The following is a 14,652-nucleotide window of genomic DNA, read 5'->3' on the forward strand; positions in this document are numbered from 1 at the left end:
AAAGTCGGACGATTTGATGACGATGCTCGTGCCTGATGAACAAGTTTGTCTTGTTTGTTCCGTGCTTCTTAGCTCCAACACGTTCTTATCTGATCAACTAGAAAGGAAATCAACCATACTTGCGCAACTTGCTTGGGCAAAAATTGTTGACGAGAATGGTCAAGCCTCTTACATTTAAAGGTGATAAAAAGGTCAAAAAGCGCAAGCGGGCAGACGGCGATGACCGTGCCCTCACTCAAGCTAAAAACCTCAGCTCCACCCAGTCAGCGGACCACGATGACCAGAATTGGGTATCGGCAGACGTTCCCTCAGACATTTCTGGGCCAGTTGTCATAGTTTTACCCTCTACACCACCTACATGTATTGCCTGTGACGTTAACGGCAAGGTGTTTGCGAGCGAGATCGAGAACATGATAGAAGGAGACCCGAGTACTGCGGAACCACATGATGTGAGACAGGTCTGGGTTGCAACAAAGGTAGCCGGCTCAGAGGGATTTAATTTCAAAGGTCACCATGGGAGGTTAGTACTTTGGTTTTGAACAATTCCTTGTATACGCGACAGCGGCAACTAACAATCGTGGCGCGATAGGTATTTAAGCTGTGATAAATATGGTATTTTGAGCGCCACATCCTCTGCCATATCCGCACTTGAGTCCCTTATTCCCATCTCCTCGGTAGAGTCACCCGGACTATTTTCCTTCCAGACATGCGGCGGTGATAAAGATGCATTCCTCGCCATCAAGGAAAACACAACCTCGTCCAACTCCGTGGAAATCCGCGGCGACGCAGAGAATGCTTCCTTCAACTCCTCATTTCGCGTGCGAATGCAGGCACAATTCAAACCGAAACTGAGGGCGTCCAAGGAAAGCAAAGCGTTGGAAAAAGTCAGCCGGAAAGAGCTGGAAGCCACCGTCGGTCGAAGGTTGGAGGATCATGAAGTCAAGAGGTTGAAGAGAGCGAGAAAAGAAGGCCATTACCACGAAGAGATTTTAGATCTACGTGTGAAGGGGAAACATGATAAGTTTGCCTCGTGAAAAAGAAAACAAAAAAGCTTCATGCCATTCTGGATGCGTCCATATTATCGAATGCTTTCTCCCATTTGCGGGACTCGTGTCGAGGCTGGTTGGATAGTGGTGGGGGTTCCAGACCGATATCGCAACTCCGCAGTGCCTGACTGCGTTCATATACCCTTTCTAAGCTTCATATCTGGCCGCCTTAGGTTAGAATGCTCAATCACCTGCCTAGCTACAGTACTGAAGAACTTGCATTCGTTTCACAATTGCAACATCGATTAAAAGCAGCTGGGAAATTCGAGCTATTATAAGCCTAGCCACGATTTTAATGAGTTACAGAGTTAAACACCACATGCCATGTAGCAAGTGTTGGATTAAATTAATTAACTATCCGACTTCTACCATTCACAATATGTCCTGTACCTCCTGTATCTGATAAAGGATGTTACCATATTTACACAATCGCTTCCAACATAAATATCCACATCTCATAAACAAAATCAATGGGGAGGCTAAATAAGCGAAAGATCCAGATATTATATGAATAAGAAAGCAACAGCCATGCCAGCAAGGGTGAGGTGGAGGAAGAAAAGGAAAGATTTTTTTGTTGCGGATAGAATACTGCGGGCGTCTCGATCGCGAATAAAAAGGGGTATCAATCAAAAAGGCATGACTGTTTCTGGGTAACATTAGGCTCAAAATATTTTTTTGGTTTTGGGGGGGAGGGGGAATCTGAATTCTTTAGTATCACTAAAATCAGAAAAAAAAAATCCCTATCAATGCTTATCGAAAGATGGGAAATATTGTGTGGATAACTTTAAGCCCTGTTATGTATTAGTTAGATGAAACTATATGTCAAATCGAAACGATGGAGTTTTCTCACATTTTGGTCTTGAAGCATCGCGCTCTCTCTCCTCATCCTCGACCATACGCTGGGGCCCCAGCATCGCTACTGCTCGCCTTCGCATCTCCTCGCGACGCCTGATGGATGATGAGGATGCTGCTTCTGGTGATATTGCTCTTTCTGCAGTGAAATCACGATCGGGCTGTGGCTCGGAAGACCGGAAAAAAGGCAGTCTACCAATAAAAGTGTTCTGGATACCACGCCGCCACCTCGAACCGGCCGGATGGTGGGGTTCAATATCATTCAGCATTATATCCTGATTGCCACGCTGGCGTCGGGACCTGGCATATCTTTCCTGACGAACCATAGCATCAGTAATTACTTCCGGGCAATATCCAGGAGGAAACACGGTCTTTTTGCAGACAGGGCACAGGCTGCTATTCTGCAATAGGAAAGAGTCGATGCATTCTGGGTGGAAAATGTGTTGACACGGAAGCTCCCTAACAACAGACTCGCCTGAGACATAATCATCAAGACAAATCGGACACACTGTTTGGGAGAAGCTTGATTTAAAGCGTTCATAGGTCGAGGGGTTAGATGGCGAAGTTTGAGAGGCTGCCGGTATAGTGGGGGAGTTAGAGGAGGCAGAACTACTTGGTTCTTCGCCTTTGGAATCGGTAGGTAGATTTATTGGGGCGGGAGCTGCCGGGTGGCCATCCTTATCATACGTATAAAGGGGCATTTTGTCGAGAATATGCTGCGGCACCCTTAGTCGTTTGATACCAAGCATTTCTAAATCCACATCTCCCGCCGCAATCCTTGCTCTTAGCGAAGCCCGCCGTCTGTGCTGTATAAATTTCATGCCAATGGACGAGACTGCGACGATGCCAACCAATGCTGCGAGGACCACCAAAAGGAACACCCAGAGGCCAGGAAGGGCCTCACGGCGACTTTCTGCTACTAGTTAGACCATTGAGCTGATTAATATTGAGAGAAAGGAGGGGAGGCATACCTAGCGATACTACGCCGTAGACTCTAGCTGTTGAGTTGGCATCATACATTTTCTCCAAACGATCTCCGTTAGGGGCGTCTATCAAGCGGCCAGAATATTGAGAGAGTTGGAGCATTAGCTCATCTCCGAAAGCACCAGGCATTGCATAAACTGGAAGCTTGTATTTTGACTTCCATTCGGGGTCTTCCATGTCCCATTTAGGATCATTCGCTGGGGATGGCGGGGAGAATGAGCCATCGGGAGGGAAAAGAATCACGGCGGTGGCATCATCACGGCCGGCCTGGGAAAGGAATAATTTTGTACAGGGGGCAGACACCCATGGGGCGAGAGCAATGAGCAGACAGTTGCGTGCGGGCAGATTATTGAGGCGAGTTACGTTTGAAGGAATGAAGTCCGACGTTGCGTTAATGCAGCTATGATTCGGGGGCAACTGCGGGACGTACATGAGCCCGACGATTGCATCCCGATTCCGTACATGTTTGTCAGAGAGAGTCTCAATATTCGACCCAACGTCAAGCTCAAAAGCATCGGTGACCTATTGCACACAAAAAATGTCAGTTACCAGCCATGTACAATTCGCGGCTGTGGGCAGGGTCGGGGCACTCACACTCAGTGTTTGGCCCTGGTTATTGCACGCATTTTGGGGAGTGTTCAAGAGCAAGGCATCGGCCTTGAACGAAGTGGCGGCTGCAGTGGACGGAGGAAGTTAGCATTGCGCTTGGATTCACGACGGCGAGACACGACGGCAGAACGGCAAACGCTGGACATACCCATCGGTTGAGCCTTAGACAGCAGTCCTCAGCCAGCGAAGATGAGTGCGAGTCACTGAGCATAGGTTCAATAGAGTCGCATTTGATATTAAAACACGCTATTTGTGCGGTTTTCGGCGTCGTTGGTCTCGGTGATTTAATCAGGCGCGAGACGTCATGGATGGGGCACGGGTGGCTAGACTGCGTAGATGATGGAGCGCACCGCAGAAAACGAACAACGCATAATAGAAAAGAAAAGAAGAACTCCAGCGACACGGCAGGCCGCGACCTGGTGAAGAGCGAGAGATGGCCGAGAGAGCCGCTGGTGGTAGTGAAGAAGAACTACGGCAAAAAGCAAAAGTGCAGCAGAGCCAGGACGATCTTCAGGCCTGAACACGAGCTAAGAATCTTGGACGGAGCGGGGAAAAAGCGACAGCCACTTCAACCGAAACCAGCCTGTGCTTGCTGCGGGTCTGCTGTGCTTTGCAAGTCTTGTTCATGCGGTGTTCATCGGGCTGTTTGAGGTCGCGGTCGGCCAGGCCCAACGGCAGTGGCCGCGCAGCCCCTTTGCCTTCGCCCGGGACAAGGGCGTTCTACCAGGCCGCGATGGATGAGACCTGTTGCACCTTGCATTTCAGAATCTGCTGCCCCCCCCAGCACTACGAGAGTTTCGACCTGCGACTCTTGCCCCAAGACTTCGTCAAGACCCAACCACGCTAGCCTGTAACCCTTATTGTTCCACCGCCTCAAGCGCCAAAAGCACACACCACGGCAGACACCCAGGGTGCTCGGCAGCACCGAGCAGGGGCGCAGTACCACGTTGGACACAGGCGAAGATTCCACGCGTAACCAAGTAATATTGGCAAGCAGGTATGTTACGCGGAATTGTGCTGGAACTCACGGCGTCGAATATGCCAGCGTTCTCGTGCGCACCAAGCGCTCTGGGCAACCGAAAGCATCTGCTGGGTGCTTCCGAGCTGACAGCCACCTTTTTGCCTTTGCGACTCTAGAACAGGCATGAGTGCCCGTAAAACTCAAACAATCCGCGGCTCGAAACATTCGCTAGGAGTTCCTTACCCTTTTCCTAGGCGACACGGCCGACCACAAGCAAGAATGAGTGATGGCGACGGATGGATGGGCCGGGCCCAGAACCCATCTCGGGTGCGTTTACCCAGTCGTTTTGCCTGAAGAATCCGCCAGTTCTGATTGAGTTCGCGTGACCCGACCGACTGACGGTTACGTAAGGCCATGGGACACGCGCTAGAGTGAATCAAGCTAGCGCTATGTGTACTCGGCGTCACGGGAGCCGCACACGCCATGTCTTGGCCGTAGCTTGCACGTGATCTGACGTGACCTCACCTCGACATCCGGCCGGCAGCGACGACGATGCTGGGCTTGCGCGCTGCGAACCTGCAGACCTGGGATGTGAAGAACGGCCTCAGCTGAGACAAAGAGATGCAGCCAAAATCGTTTATCACTGTGCAAACCGCCAATTCAGTCCCGTTGCCGCTCCTCGAGCCTCCGACCGTCTGCACCATTTCCGGATAGCTTCATTAGATCGCCTTTCCTTTGGAGCACCAGGTTCCTTGACGTCACAGGGGGTCAATCGCCATACGATATGCCGCCCATTTCAAATACCAAAAGTAAAGCAAAAGGTCGTGAGCCCAGGAGCTCCCGGAGCCGAAATACAACGCCTAGCTCTGCTCTTAGTGCTGGCACAATCACTGGAACAAGTGCGGTATTAGGGTACCTTGATAATGACGTGTCAAAAATCGGTTCTTCTTCCGCCGTCCAGTATTCTGATATCCTAAATGATCTTGGAGTGACGAACCAGATCCCGGATCCCAAGTCTCTCGAAATCCTCGTCGACCAACTCAAAATGCTAAGCCAGTTGGCAGAGGCTAGAGGCGATGCTTGCAATGCTGGGATGAGGGAGCTCTCTCATAGAAGGAAAGAACTCTTGGAGGAACATCGGGAGCTAGAACAATCGGGTCACTCCGAAAAGTTTAAGATGCGACGAGACGCTGATGAGGACGAGGATGATACTCGAGCTTCAAAAGCCGTTAAGATAAAGAAAAGAAGAGAGAAAGGCGGTACTAAGGATGAGCGTCCGCTTTCATTTGGAGCTCATGGTGTGGCAAAGCAGGATGCCTTCGATATAAAGTCTGAGTGTAAGTTCCTAGCTTTGACTGCTTTCTCGCAGGCTTCTTCCGGTTGCTATTTTTTCTGATTATCTGTCACGTGGAATTTGTGCATGATCATGATGTATTGTGCGATTCATTTTGTTTCTGTTTACACCAAAATTTCCAGTGTATTTTCTTTTGGTTTGCCCTACTTCTTTTCGCGCACTACGCCAAACATTCTCCTAACTCTATTTTCAGCTCCTCAGAAGCGGAATGCGAAGGATATGTCCGGCCCATCATCATCCCCTCAAAAGAAATCCAGGAATATAACGTCCGCTGCGTCATCGTCGCCTTCGCTTGATTCTCCTAAAGCCGTTGATCAGGCTTCAAGACTCGGATCTCCAGATTCTATGGAGAGCAGTGATTCGCACCAACTGGAACCGGCCCCCGCCGTTCCTCAGTACCAGGTTTTCGGCCCAAATCCATTGAAATTTGATGACCCTACTATTTATCATATTCGGGATATCGAGAGTGAGATGACAGATGAAGAGAAAAAGCAAATATATTGTGTTTCTGCTTTCCCACAGAGCGATTTGCGACATATGATGGCTGGAACGTTGCCCGATAAGGATTTTAGCAACGCTAAGCCTACCAGCCAAGTGAGTGCTAACACCTTTGCGACTTACATTGAGCCTTATGTTCGTCCCTTGACGGAGGAGGACATGGCGTTTCTTAAAGAGAAAGTAAGCTTATTCTTATGCTATGGACGGTTACCCCTCGCTAATGTATTGGACATAGGGTGATCGTATTACTCCTTTCCTCATGCCCCGTAGAGGAAAGAAGCATTACACTGAGCTTTGGGCTGAGGAGGACGGTTCAATCAACATTGACTCTTCGCACCAAGATCATACGGAACTACCTCTAAATCAGGGTCGGGGAAATGTTGAACAGATTACAGATGATGCAGCGGAAACAGACCAGGTTTCGTCTGCCCCATTGATCAGCCGTCTCTATTCACTTCTTCGATTTGAACATCGTACTCTTCCTGAGGAGGCCGCCACGACGCAAGGCGGCCAGGACGACCTAATTCCCAGTATCAACACAAATTCCGACATGGTCATGGATATTGATCAACCCGGCGGAGAGCCTGATTTGAAACCACTGAACTCTGCAACAGCATTTCCTGATGCCTCACCAAGCGGCTTCAAAGTGCCAGCAGCGAAGCTGGACCACTCCCAGCTCGATGAGCGTGTCAAGGCTGAATTACGACATGTCGGTCTCCTTGGTCCAGATGAGAACCCAGACTATGATGCTCATTATGATGACGATGTTGCTGAGCGCCTCCGATTTCTACAAAGCGAACTCAAGAAGCAGATGATCACCAATGGTGCACGAAAATCGCGACTCTTAGATGTTGCTCGTGAACGTCTGGCCTACCAGGAATACACAACCATCCACGACGATCTGGATTCTCAAGTTCAGCAGGCTTATCTCAAGCGTACTCGTACTCTAGGCAAAAGCAAGAAAGGCTCCCAGGCCAAACATCGTCCTGGTGGTGCAGGCGGAGGTAGTCATCCAGTCAATACGGCTGGCGTCGGTAGACCCGGGATCGGTGACGTCGCTCGCACGCTTATGGACCGGCGTAAGCGATGGGCAGATTGTATCGGTCCTGTTTTCAAAGATTGCAAGACGACTGTTCCTGGAAAGGATGAGCCACTCTGGGACCCCGTGACTATGGCAGAATTTGAAAAAGTAGAGATTGAAGGCTGGGACGAAGAACACGAGTAGAAATAGTTATTTTGGCTCTTTTTTGTTCTTGTTTCAAGGATACTGGTGTGGTTTGACTGGTGGGTTTGCTTTGTTCAAAAACCGACTTTGAATCTTAATTTGCGGATGGTGCGAGTTGGGCGTTCCTGGACAATGGGCGGGGCTATCATGGCAAGCACATGGGCAATAAGTTACTTACTTCCAAGGTTTTGCAAATTATGGCTGGCATGGAGTGTCCGGCTTTATTGGAGGAACAAGGTGCATTCTAAAACTGAGATTTTTATATAATACATGTTAAAGCACATGGATTGGAAATATTGTATCCTCGGCAGAAGGTTGCTATTATATGTCCATATATACTGCGCTATGCCTCTCTAGGATTGCAATCAGCTTCCACCCTAGCTCACTGATGTCTCCTGCAAGAGTGTGTGCAGCTCTGCTATTATGATCATTAGATAGTAGACATCGATGTGATGGACGAGTGCAATGTCCCCAGTTCACTATCGTTGAATGATCAAGACTTCTTTGGGGTACCTTTTTAGCCTTGTGGTGAGCTCTTTCTCACTAATTTGCAACTCCGTACAGATTTCGTCAAAGCAATGAGTTCCATCTAAAAAGGCCATGAGGGTTCTCTCCTCTTCACTTATATCATCTTCCTCGTCATTAATATTGGTATCCTCGGCTTTTCCATGCTCGTCTTGATCGCGGAAATAGTGCTTGTAGTGCGGTGGGGGCTCTGTGGAAAATATATGTGGGTTTTTTCGGCGCTGAGAAAGGGATGAGTTCACCCGATTTCGATGAAATGAAGGGGATCCCGAGTGGAAAGATATTTGCTGCGTACCATTGGTGGTGGTGGTAACAATTGTCGTTGTCGTTGAGGACTGGGCCGGCTGGCCAGTAGCATATGGATACTTATGAATACGGTACAAAAATCCCTTGATGACCCCAAAGGTAATGAAGCGTCGTACATCAATGTTGGCGAGTTTTCGCATATTTTTTAGATACCATTGCTTGACGCTCTGGCCGTGTTTCAGGCTGGCATAAAGCTCCACAAGTCCGACACCGTCAACAATAGGAGGAAGTGTTCCAGAGGGCTGATGGCCAGCAGTTATATCCTCCTTTCCAACTAATGGCCATATGTCGTCTTCCATACCTGGTTTCTGCTTTTCAGCATCAGCAGTATCATTATTTCGTTCTGCTGTAGCCGAACTAGATGTCGCCGATCCCCCCGACCTAGTCGGCGCTAAAGTTGGAGAGAAGCGAGTATTCACATAGCGGGCACATTCGCGCTGCATTTCCTCATCCGATGCAATGGAGGAGCCAAACTGTGCAGTTTGGGCATACATTGCAGAGAATGAAAATATATCCAAAAGGAACACGCATCCAAAGTAGACAAGGTAGCGAATTGCACGACAGGTAAGTGTGAAGTCAGAATCCGCAAGCATCGCAATCACACGGACGCTATTGACGCCATTGACATGTGGAACAATCTATGAAGGGTCAGATAACCTGGGCGTAAAATCCTTAATAACCACTAGCTGAAAGCATGTGTAGCTACCCTTTGAATGGTGAGATCCCAATTCTCATCTATGAATGCCTCATATCGGACGGTAAACAATGGCACGTGCCATGGCTTGACCTGAGGGGGAGAGGCGTACAGAGGGAACAATTTTATGTTAAGGGTATTGAATTCATCTATATGAGTAAATTAGTAGTGTATTAAAGTTGAACTGGGAGGATGGGAGTATTTCGCACCAATTGGGAGCATGCATTCGCAGTAATTGTTCAAATCTTCCATCAGCGTCTCACACAAGCTATGAACCTTCCCCTCCCCGCTGTCAGATAAATCTTCCGATAAAAAGGCCGACTGTTCTTCTAACTCGGACATCAAATCTGCCAACTTCTGTACCACAGGCCTGAATGTGCCCCATTCATGCTCCTCGGTCAGCACAACGCAGAAATTGAAAATAAATTCATTCCGATCATAGCGATCCGATTTGATGCACACCGGGGACCCAAGAATCCGGTAGCCATTGGTACAGACATGTATGAGATTGCCGCAGAGCTCCTGTCGAGGTATCACAAAGAATGATACATCGGAGAAATTGAAGAGTGTGGGGGAATCGGGAGGGGCAGTGGGGGATGGGACTACAGCTCCATCTGGGACTTGATGGACGACTTTTGGCCCTGTAAGATAAGATATTTATTAATACCATCGGTATAGACGAAGAAAAACGAATTCCGGGTACCTGAGCTTGTATCGAATTTACTATAGAAGATAGCCTTGAGCATTTTGAAAGCCAAGCGGGCGGTCAAACGGGTGTGAGCATTATTTTTAGTAGAACATTCGCTGGATCCAAAAAGCTGTTAGGTCATAACGCACATGGCCAGGCCATGCTGACGGAGTAGGCTTCCACCCATGCAAATGGCGCGACTGGCTCTATGCCATTGACTCCGCCATCTTTGGTGGTGATGATAGTGTTCGGAGTTACGGAGCAGATCCTCCGAGATTCCGGATGAAATTATATAATCCAGGCTAAATCAGCTGCAGCCAATGAACGGTTGATACTAAAAAGCTTGGCTAAACCTTACGCACCCATTGTGTTTTGCTGGGTTGAATTCTTTGTGGAAAGCTTAGGACAACACAGAAACCCGCACGCAGGTCAAGAGCCGCTGGACATGACAAAACAATGTATGCGGACCCATTTTGCTACGTAATCACCGTGCTGTGTCATGGTGTAGCTTACTTCCACCCTATTGGCAACCGTCTCTTCACATCTGGACACCATCATCCCTCTACATGCATATGCATTGAGCCATGACAATGACAACAGAGGTCATTTCATCCACTAAGGTGAGGATACGGGTCTAATTATGAGGCTGGGACTCTTGGGCTGCCCTTCTCTTGAGTTGTGGCAACTGTTGACCAGTCACCGGTGACCCTGCCTGCATATTCCAACAGCAACAGAAACATTCGCCGAAATTGATACCAGCCCCTGTCTGTTGGCAGCCTTGTACTCCGTACAGCTCTAATCTCATTCTTTCCCAGTCATTTGGTCAGCGAATAGCATGCAGCGCCAACGGATACAAGTCGTTCATACCCCGCACAGGAGGAGATACCTGTCAAGTGTTTAACAATTAACATCGCCCAGCACTCCGTATCCCCATTTCCGTCATTTCTAGACCCCGCATGTGAAGCGCCATGGGCGTTTCCCGTCATTGCTTAGGCTATTGGTCCTGACCTATGCTCCCACTATGAAAATGATGGATTTCGGACCGTGCATACTTCCGAGCCATTGAAAAACATCGGGTGAATGTTTTTTTTTAGCTTCTTTTTATTTATGAAGAATATATCCCCCTCCAACTATTGAAGCAGAAGTAAATCCAGCATGGAATCCGTCCGGCTTCCTCGCAAAACACGAAGCTAAATCTCTCAAGCGTGGGGGGAAATTGACTGCCGTTGAGCCTTAGAAACTGGCTTAGGACTGAATGCCAACAGCAGCTGCGACACGCCAAGGGAACGAATCGTTCTCAGTTACATAATTACATGGGTGCCAGGGCTGATATGTCAACTAACTCCAAGTTTGTATTGATACCATTCGAGACCAATCAGGATTAATAACAGGCTCTTCCAGGCTCCCCTAATCGCCTTTCCAGGGCTGAGGGCTGAGAATATGCTGATTGGTGTTTATTTCGTCATTGTGCATTATTCCTCGTGACGGTGCCGCTGGGGGCCAAATAACCCTTGTAGCGATCGTCCTGTGCATCAAGTACGGAGTGGAGGTTGCCATGCAGCGCAACATCCACTTCATAACGGAAAGGAATGGCTATCCTGCAGACTTTGCTGATCTTCCGGATTTAGCTTATGGTTCTCAATTCCCGCTTTAACCACCTTTGTTTACTCTTCGAGTCAAGTCGCCGAAATATATATCTACTCGGCTTGCATGGGTGTTTTGGGCACCCTGAAACTAGTACTAGAACTGCAGGTGGTCGTCACGAGGTTCGATGACGACAAAGCATATCTGCCTTTTATTCCATAAACATCCTCATGCAGAAACAAAAAACTTAAGATCCCTTTAGTACACCCTTACAATAGTATTCTACATGATGCGGGAATTTGTATGTCGAGCCTAGTTCAGATTCCGTAATGAAGAAGAGTTCAATCTGCGGGTTGTTGAATGTCGTTGCCTATGTACGTTGTTTACAAAATAGGCGATCTCGAGATGAAAATAGACAGCCTATTAGAAAGGAAAAGTATTCCGAAGATGCAACGTACCAGGAATGAGCCTAACGCTGTAGGTAAGGCGATAGAAAGGGATAGAAGTCAGAAGAGTATGGAAGAAAATCTATTGAAGAAATTATAAGAAACAGTCCAGGTATAGTGGGACGTTGATTAAGCCCGGTTAGGCATTAACTATCACTCCATCCCCAGAAACGCCACCTTTTCCCCTCAGTTAAAATATTGTAAAAAACGCCATTGATCTGTCCCAACACCGTGCCAAATGATGTAATCAAAAAGGAAAAAAAGGTAAAAGTTTTGGCAATAAGGGAAATCTTATAAATCTGAAAGTGCAAAATTGGGGTTAAAAAATAAAAAAAACTGGCAAAATTGCTCATTATGGGTGCGATGGAGGGCCTGGCGACGGATCCGGTGCGCCGTATTGAGACAATCCCGATGCCAGTGCGGTATTTGGAGATTGCATGACGCGCTGTCTGGCCTGGCGAGCATCCAAACTGTTCCCGTATATCGTGGTCGGCGATGTCAGCGCCCGGGCAAAATCCACCGAGCCCTCGCGGATAGTATGCAGAATATCCTCGTAGCTCCCACGCTCGATGGCATCTTTCAGCCACTGCTCCCACACATCATCGAGGGAAACATCGGCGCCGCGCTCCCGGGCGGCGGTGGCTTCAAGGAGGTGTTGATTCAACGCAAATCCAACGCTTTCTTCCAGTTCATCCTCACTGCTTTCGTCCTCGACCGGCGAGTCGTCGTGGGAGGTGTGGGTTCGGCGAATTTCTATGCTATCCGGAGTGCGGATCGAGGGAGCGTGGGTGGAACCCTCGTCGTCGTGGAAGGGGTGAAGGTGGATTGTGGCGGGAACGTGCGGGCTGGAGACATAAATTCCATCTGCGGTTGTGTCGCGAACACGGATCCCTTCGTCTCGCTCATACCGGTCCCGAGCGGATTTTGTTCCTTCCCATCGACAAAGAGAAGCGATTTCGTCCTTCGTCAGCCCTAGCTCATCGAAGGCCTTGAACAATCTCTTGTGGTGGTGAAAACGACTCAATCTCATTCTATGGGGCGGAAAGGAATAGTCGAGGCCCGGATATTGTGCCTCCACGCAGTCTAGAGAGCCATAAAATGTAGAGGTTTCAACGCGTACTTCGGGAACGAGGTTTCGTGTGATGTGGGAGGCGAAGCTGGTGGGATCGTTCGCACGAGGTTTAGGGAAAAGGACATTGTAAACAAGGTTTGAAATCGACAATTTGCGCATCGCAATAGATTTTGCTGGCTTTATCGCCGTTCTTGGCTCCTCAGGTACGGGAATAAACAGGTCTATCAACAAGCAGTTGCTATCTGTGAACTTTTGCTGCTAAGTAGCAAAAAAGAAAAAGGGCAAGAAAGGGCTCCAGGAGGATCAAGCTGTGGCTGTCAGGTTGCAGGCGGTGAAGGGGAAGATAAACTCCTGGCCCCACGGGATCGTCCGTGAATATGTGTGAAAATCCGGCAGTTGGAATATCGCATGCAGAGTGAGGGGGATCCCGTGAGCAGTTCTCTTGTCGGCTGATGCAAATGGCGTGAATTAACGAGAGAAAAGTGACAGAGGCAGCGGGCGGCCGGACAGACTTTTCAGCAGCCAAGGGGCCAGTCGCTTTAAACGACGGACCCTTGTGCATCAAAGTTGGGGCCTGCAATCAGTTTGGTCCCAAAACCCAGACCTGTCGGGCGTTTCGTTCGCTTTGAGAATAGGGGGGCGCGGCGAAAGTAGCGCGGAGCGAAAAGGGTCGGGCGCTGAAACAAAGCCGGCGAGATGGCTAGCTCGACGCCCGGCGAGTGCGCTGCAAACAGAGCCGACCGGACGACGGAGGAGAAGAGCAAGGAAGAAAACGAGCGAGGGGCTGGGCGGGTAATTAGCTGGTTGGCTATGGCTGGATCCGTCGCGTTCGGGGGCTTCACGAGGGCGCTGCGGAGGGTGGGACGGGATCACCGGCGTCACCAGCTAACAAGTCTCCGGGCGACGAGGGCAACGCGAGGGCATGCAGTCGAAGCAGGTGAAACAAACTATAGGTGCAACCTCCACCGCAGCAGCAGCAACAGCAGTGCGGCGGCGGGGAGGGGCGGGCTTAATATAGCTGGCCGTTCTGCACGGCACCAGCGCCGTCTCGGGATCTCGTCGTGGCTGTCTCTGACTTGCAGGCCCCCCCCCAGGCGGCGCTGGCCGAGTGTGCGCAGCCAACGTGGGTGCCTCCGCGGCCAGGGCCACCCCTCGCACCGCGCCGGGCCAAGCGGCGCGCGCAGGCGACGTCCAGAGCCACAGAGATTATTATTGCCTCAGGCGACAAGCCTCGTCTCTCTGCGGTGGGGGCGAAACTGAGAGCTATTATTATTACTCCGGCGTCGTCTGCGCAGTGACGCCGGCGGCTCGCGATAGACCAGCGCTCGCCTTGGCCAGCAATCGATCTCCTCGCCCGCCCCGCCGCCATTGGCCTGGGCTCCAGGCGCCTCCTGAGCCTGATCATCAGCGTCTGGCCACTCGTGCTTCCTTTTGCTGCGCTGCGTATGCGCATGCGGAAGCCTGCTCACCACCAGACATCACAGCCCGCCGCTGCTGGCTGATTGTTGGCGATGCGGCGCGGTGCTGTTGGGTGCCAGCGCCCGGCGCTACCGCTTCAGCTTGCGGACCGTGCGACGGGCCTCCAACGGCGTCTTCTCTTCCCCTCCCCCCAGCCCGTGCTCCCTCTCATCTCTCCTCGCATATCACTTCTCTTTGTTTCTTCTCGTCGCCTCCTTTTCGTGAGTCGTGGATTAGTCATGCTCGATCACGTAAGCTCATACCTGGATGGCCCCACACGTGATGGGCCGGGAACGTCGACGACAAGACAGCGACTGCACGGAGAAAACGGAACTTTGTAGAATTGCTTC

At 50.0% G+C, this 14,652-nt stretch overlaps 5 protein-coding genes across 5 annotated transcripts; 2 read left to right on the forward strand and 3 right to left on the reverse strand.

Annotated features, from left to right (window-relative positions):
- Window positions 1–155: 155 nt before the first annotated feature.
- Window positions 156–1,034, forward strand: LOZ57_005210 (uncharacterized protein; the record flags this gene model as incomplete). The annotated part of the gene is made up of 2 exons (XM_049254241.1): window positions 156–520; window positions 590–1,034. The coding sequence occupies 2 exons, from the start codon at window positions 156–158 to the stop codon at window positions 1,032–1,034; spliced, it is 810 nt and encodes a 269-aa protein (XP_049106711.1).
- An 827-nt stretch (window positions 1,035–1,861) lies between these two features.
- On the reverse strand, window positions 1,862–3,643 carry LOZ57_005211 (uncharacterized protein; the record flags this gene model as incomplete). The annotated part of the gene is made up of 4 exons (XM_049254242.1): window positions 1,862–2,811; window positions 2,870–3,404; window positions 3,477–3,556; window positions 3,640–3,643. The coding sequence occupies 4 exons, from the start codon at window positions 3,641–3,643 to the stop codon at window positions 1,862–1,864; spliced, it is 1,569 nt and encodes a 522-aa protein (XP_049106712.1).
- Window positions 3,644–5,236: 1,593 nt separating this feature from the next.
- On the forward strand, window positions 5,237–7,529 carry NGG1 (Transcriptional regulator; the record flags this gene model as incomplete). Its single annotated transcript, XM_049254243.1, has 3 exons — window positions 5,237–5,789; window positions 6,000–6,484; window positions 6,540–7,529. 3 exons carry the CDS (start codon window positions 5,237–5,239, stop codon window positions 7,527–7,529), a joined length of 2,028 nt encoding a protein of 675 aa, XP_049106713.1.
- Window positions 7,530–8,008: 479 nt separating this feature from the next.
- NPR2 (Nitrogen permease regulator 2) lies at window positions 8,009–9,800 on the reverse strand (the record flags this gene model as incomplete). The annotated part of the gene is made up of 4 exons (XM_049254244.1): window positions 8,009–8,998; window positions 9,067–9,203; window positions 9,264–9,695; window positions 9,758–9,800. 4 exons carry the CDS (start codon window positions 9,798–9,800, stop codon window positions 8,009–8,011), a joined length of 1,602 nt encoding a protein of 533 aa, XP_049106714.1.
- Window positions 9,801–12,124: 2,324 nt separating this feature from the next.
- LOZ57_005214 (uncharacterized protein) lies at window positions 12,125–13,003 on the reverse strand (the record flags this gene model as incomplete). The annotated part of the gene is made up of 1 exon (XM_049254245.1): window positions 12,125–13,003. One exon carries the CDS (start codon window positions 13,001–13,003, stop codon window positions 12,125–12,127), a length of 879 nt encoding a protein of 292 aa, XP_049106715.1.
- Window positions 13,004–14,652: the final 1,649 nt, after the last annotated feature.

The sequence above is a fragment of the Ophidiomyces ophidiicola genome (genome assembly GCF_022830035.1).
Source record: "Ophidiomyces ophidiicola strain CBS 122913 chromosome Unknown scaffold_25, whole genome shotgun sequence".
Classification (NCBI taxonomy): domain Eukaryota; kingdom Fungi; phylum Ascomycota; class Eurotiomycetes; order Onygenales; family Onygenaceae; genus Ophidiomyces; species Ophidiomyces ophidiicola.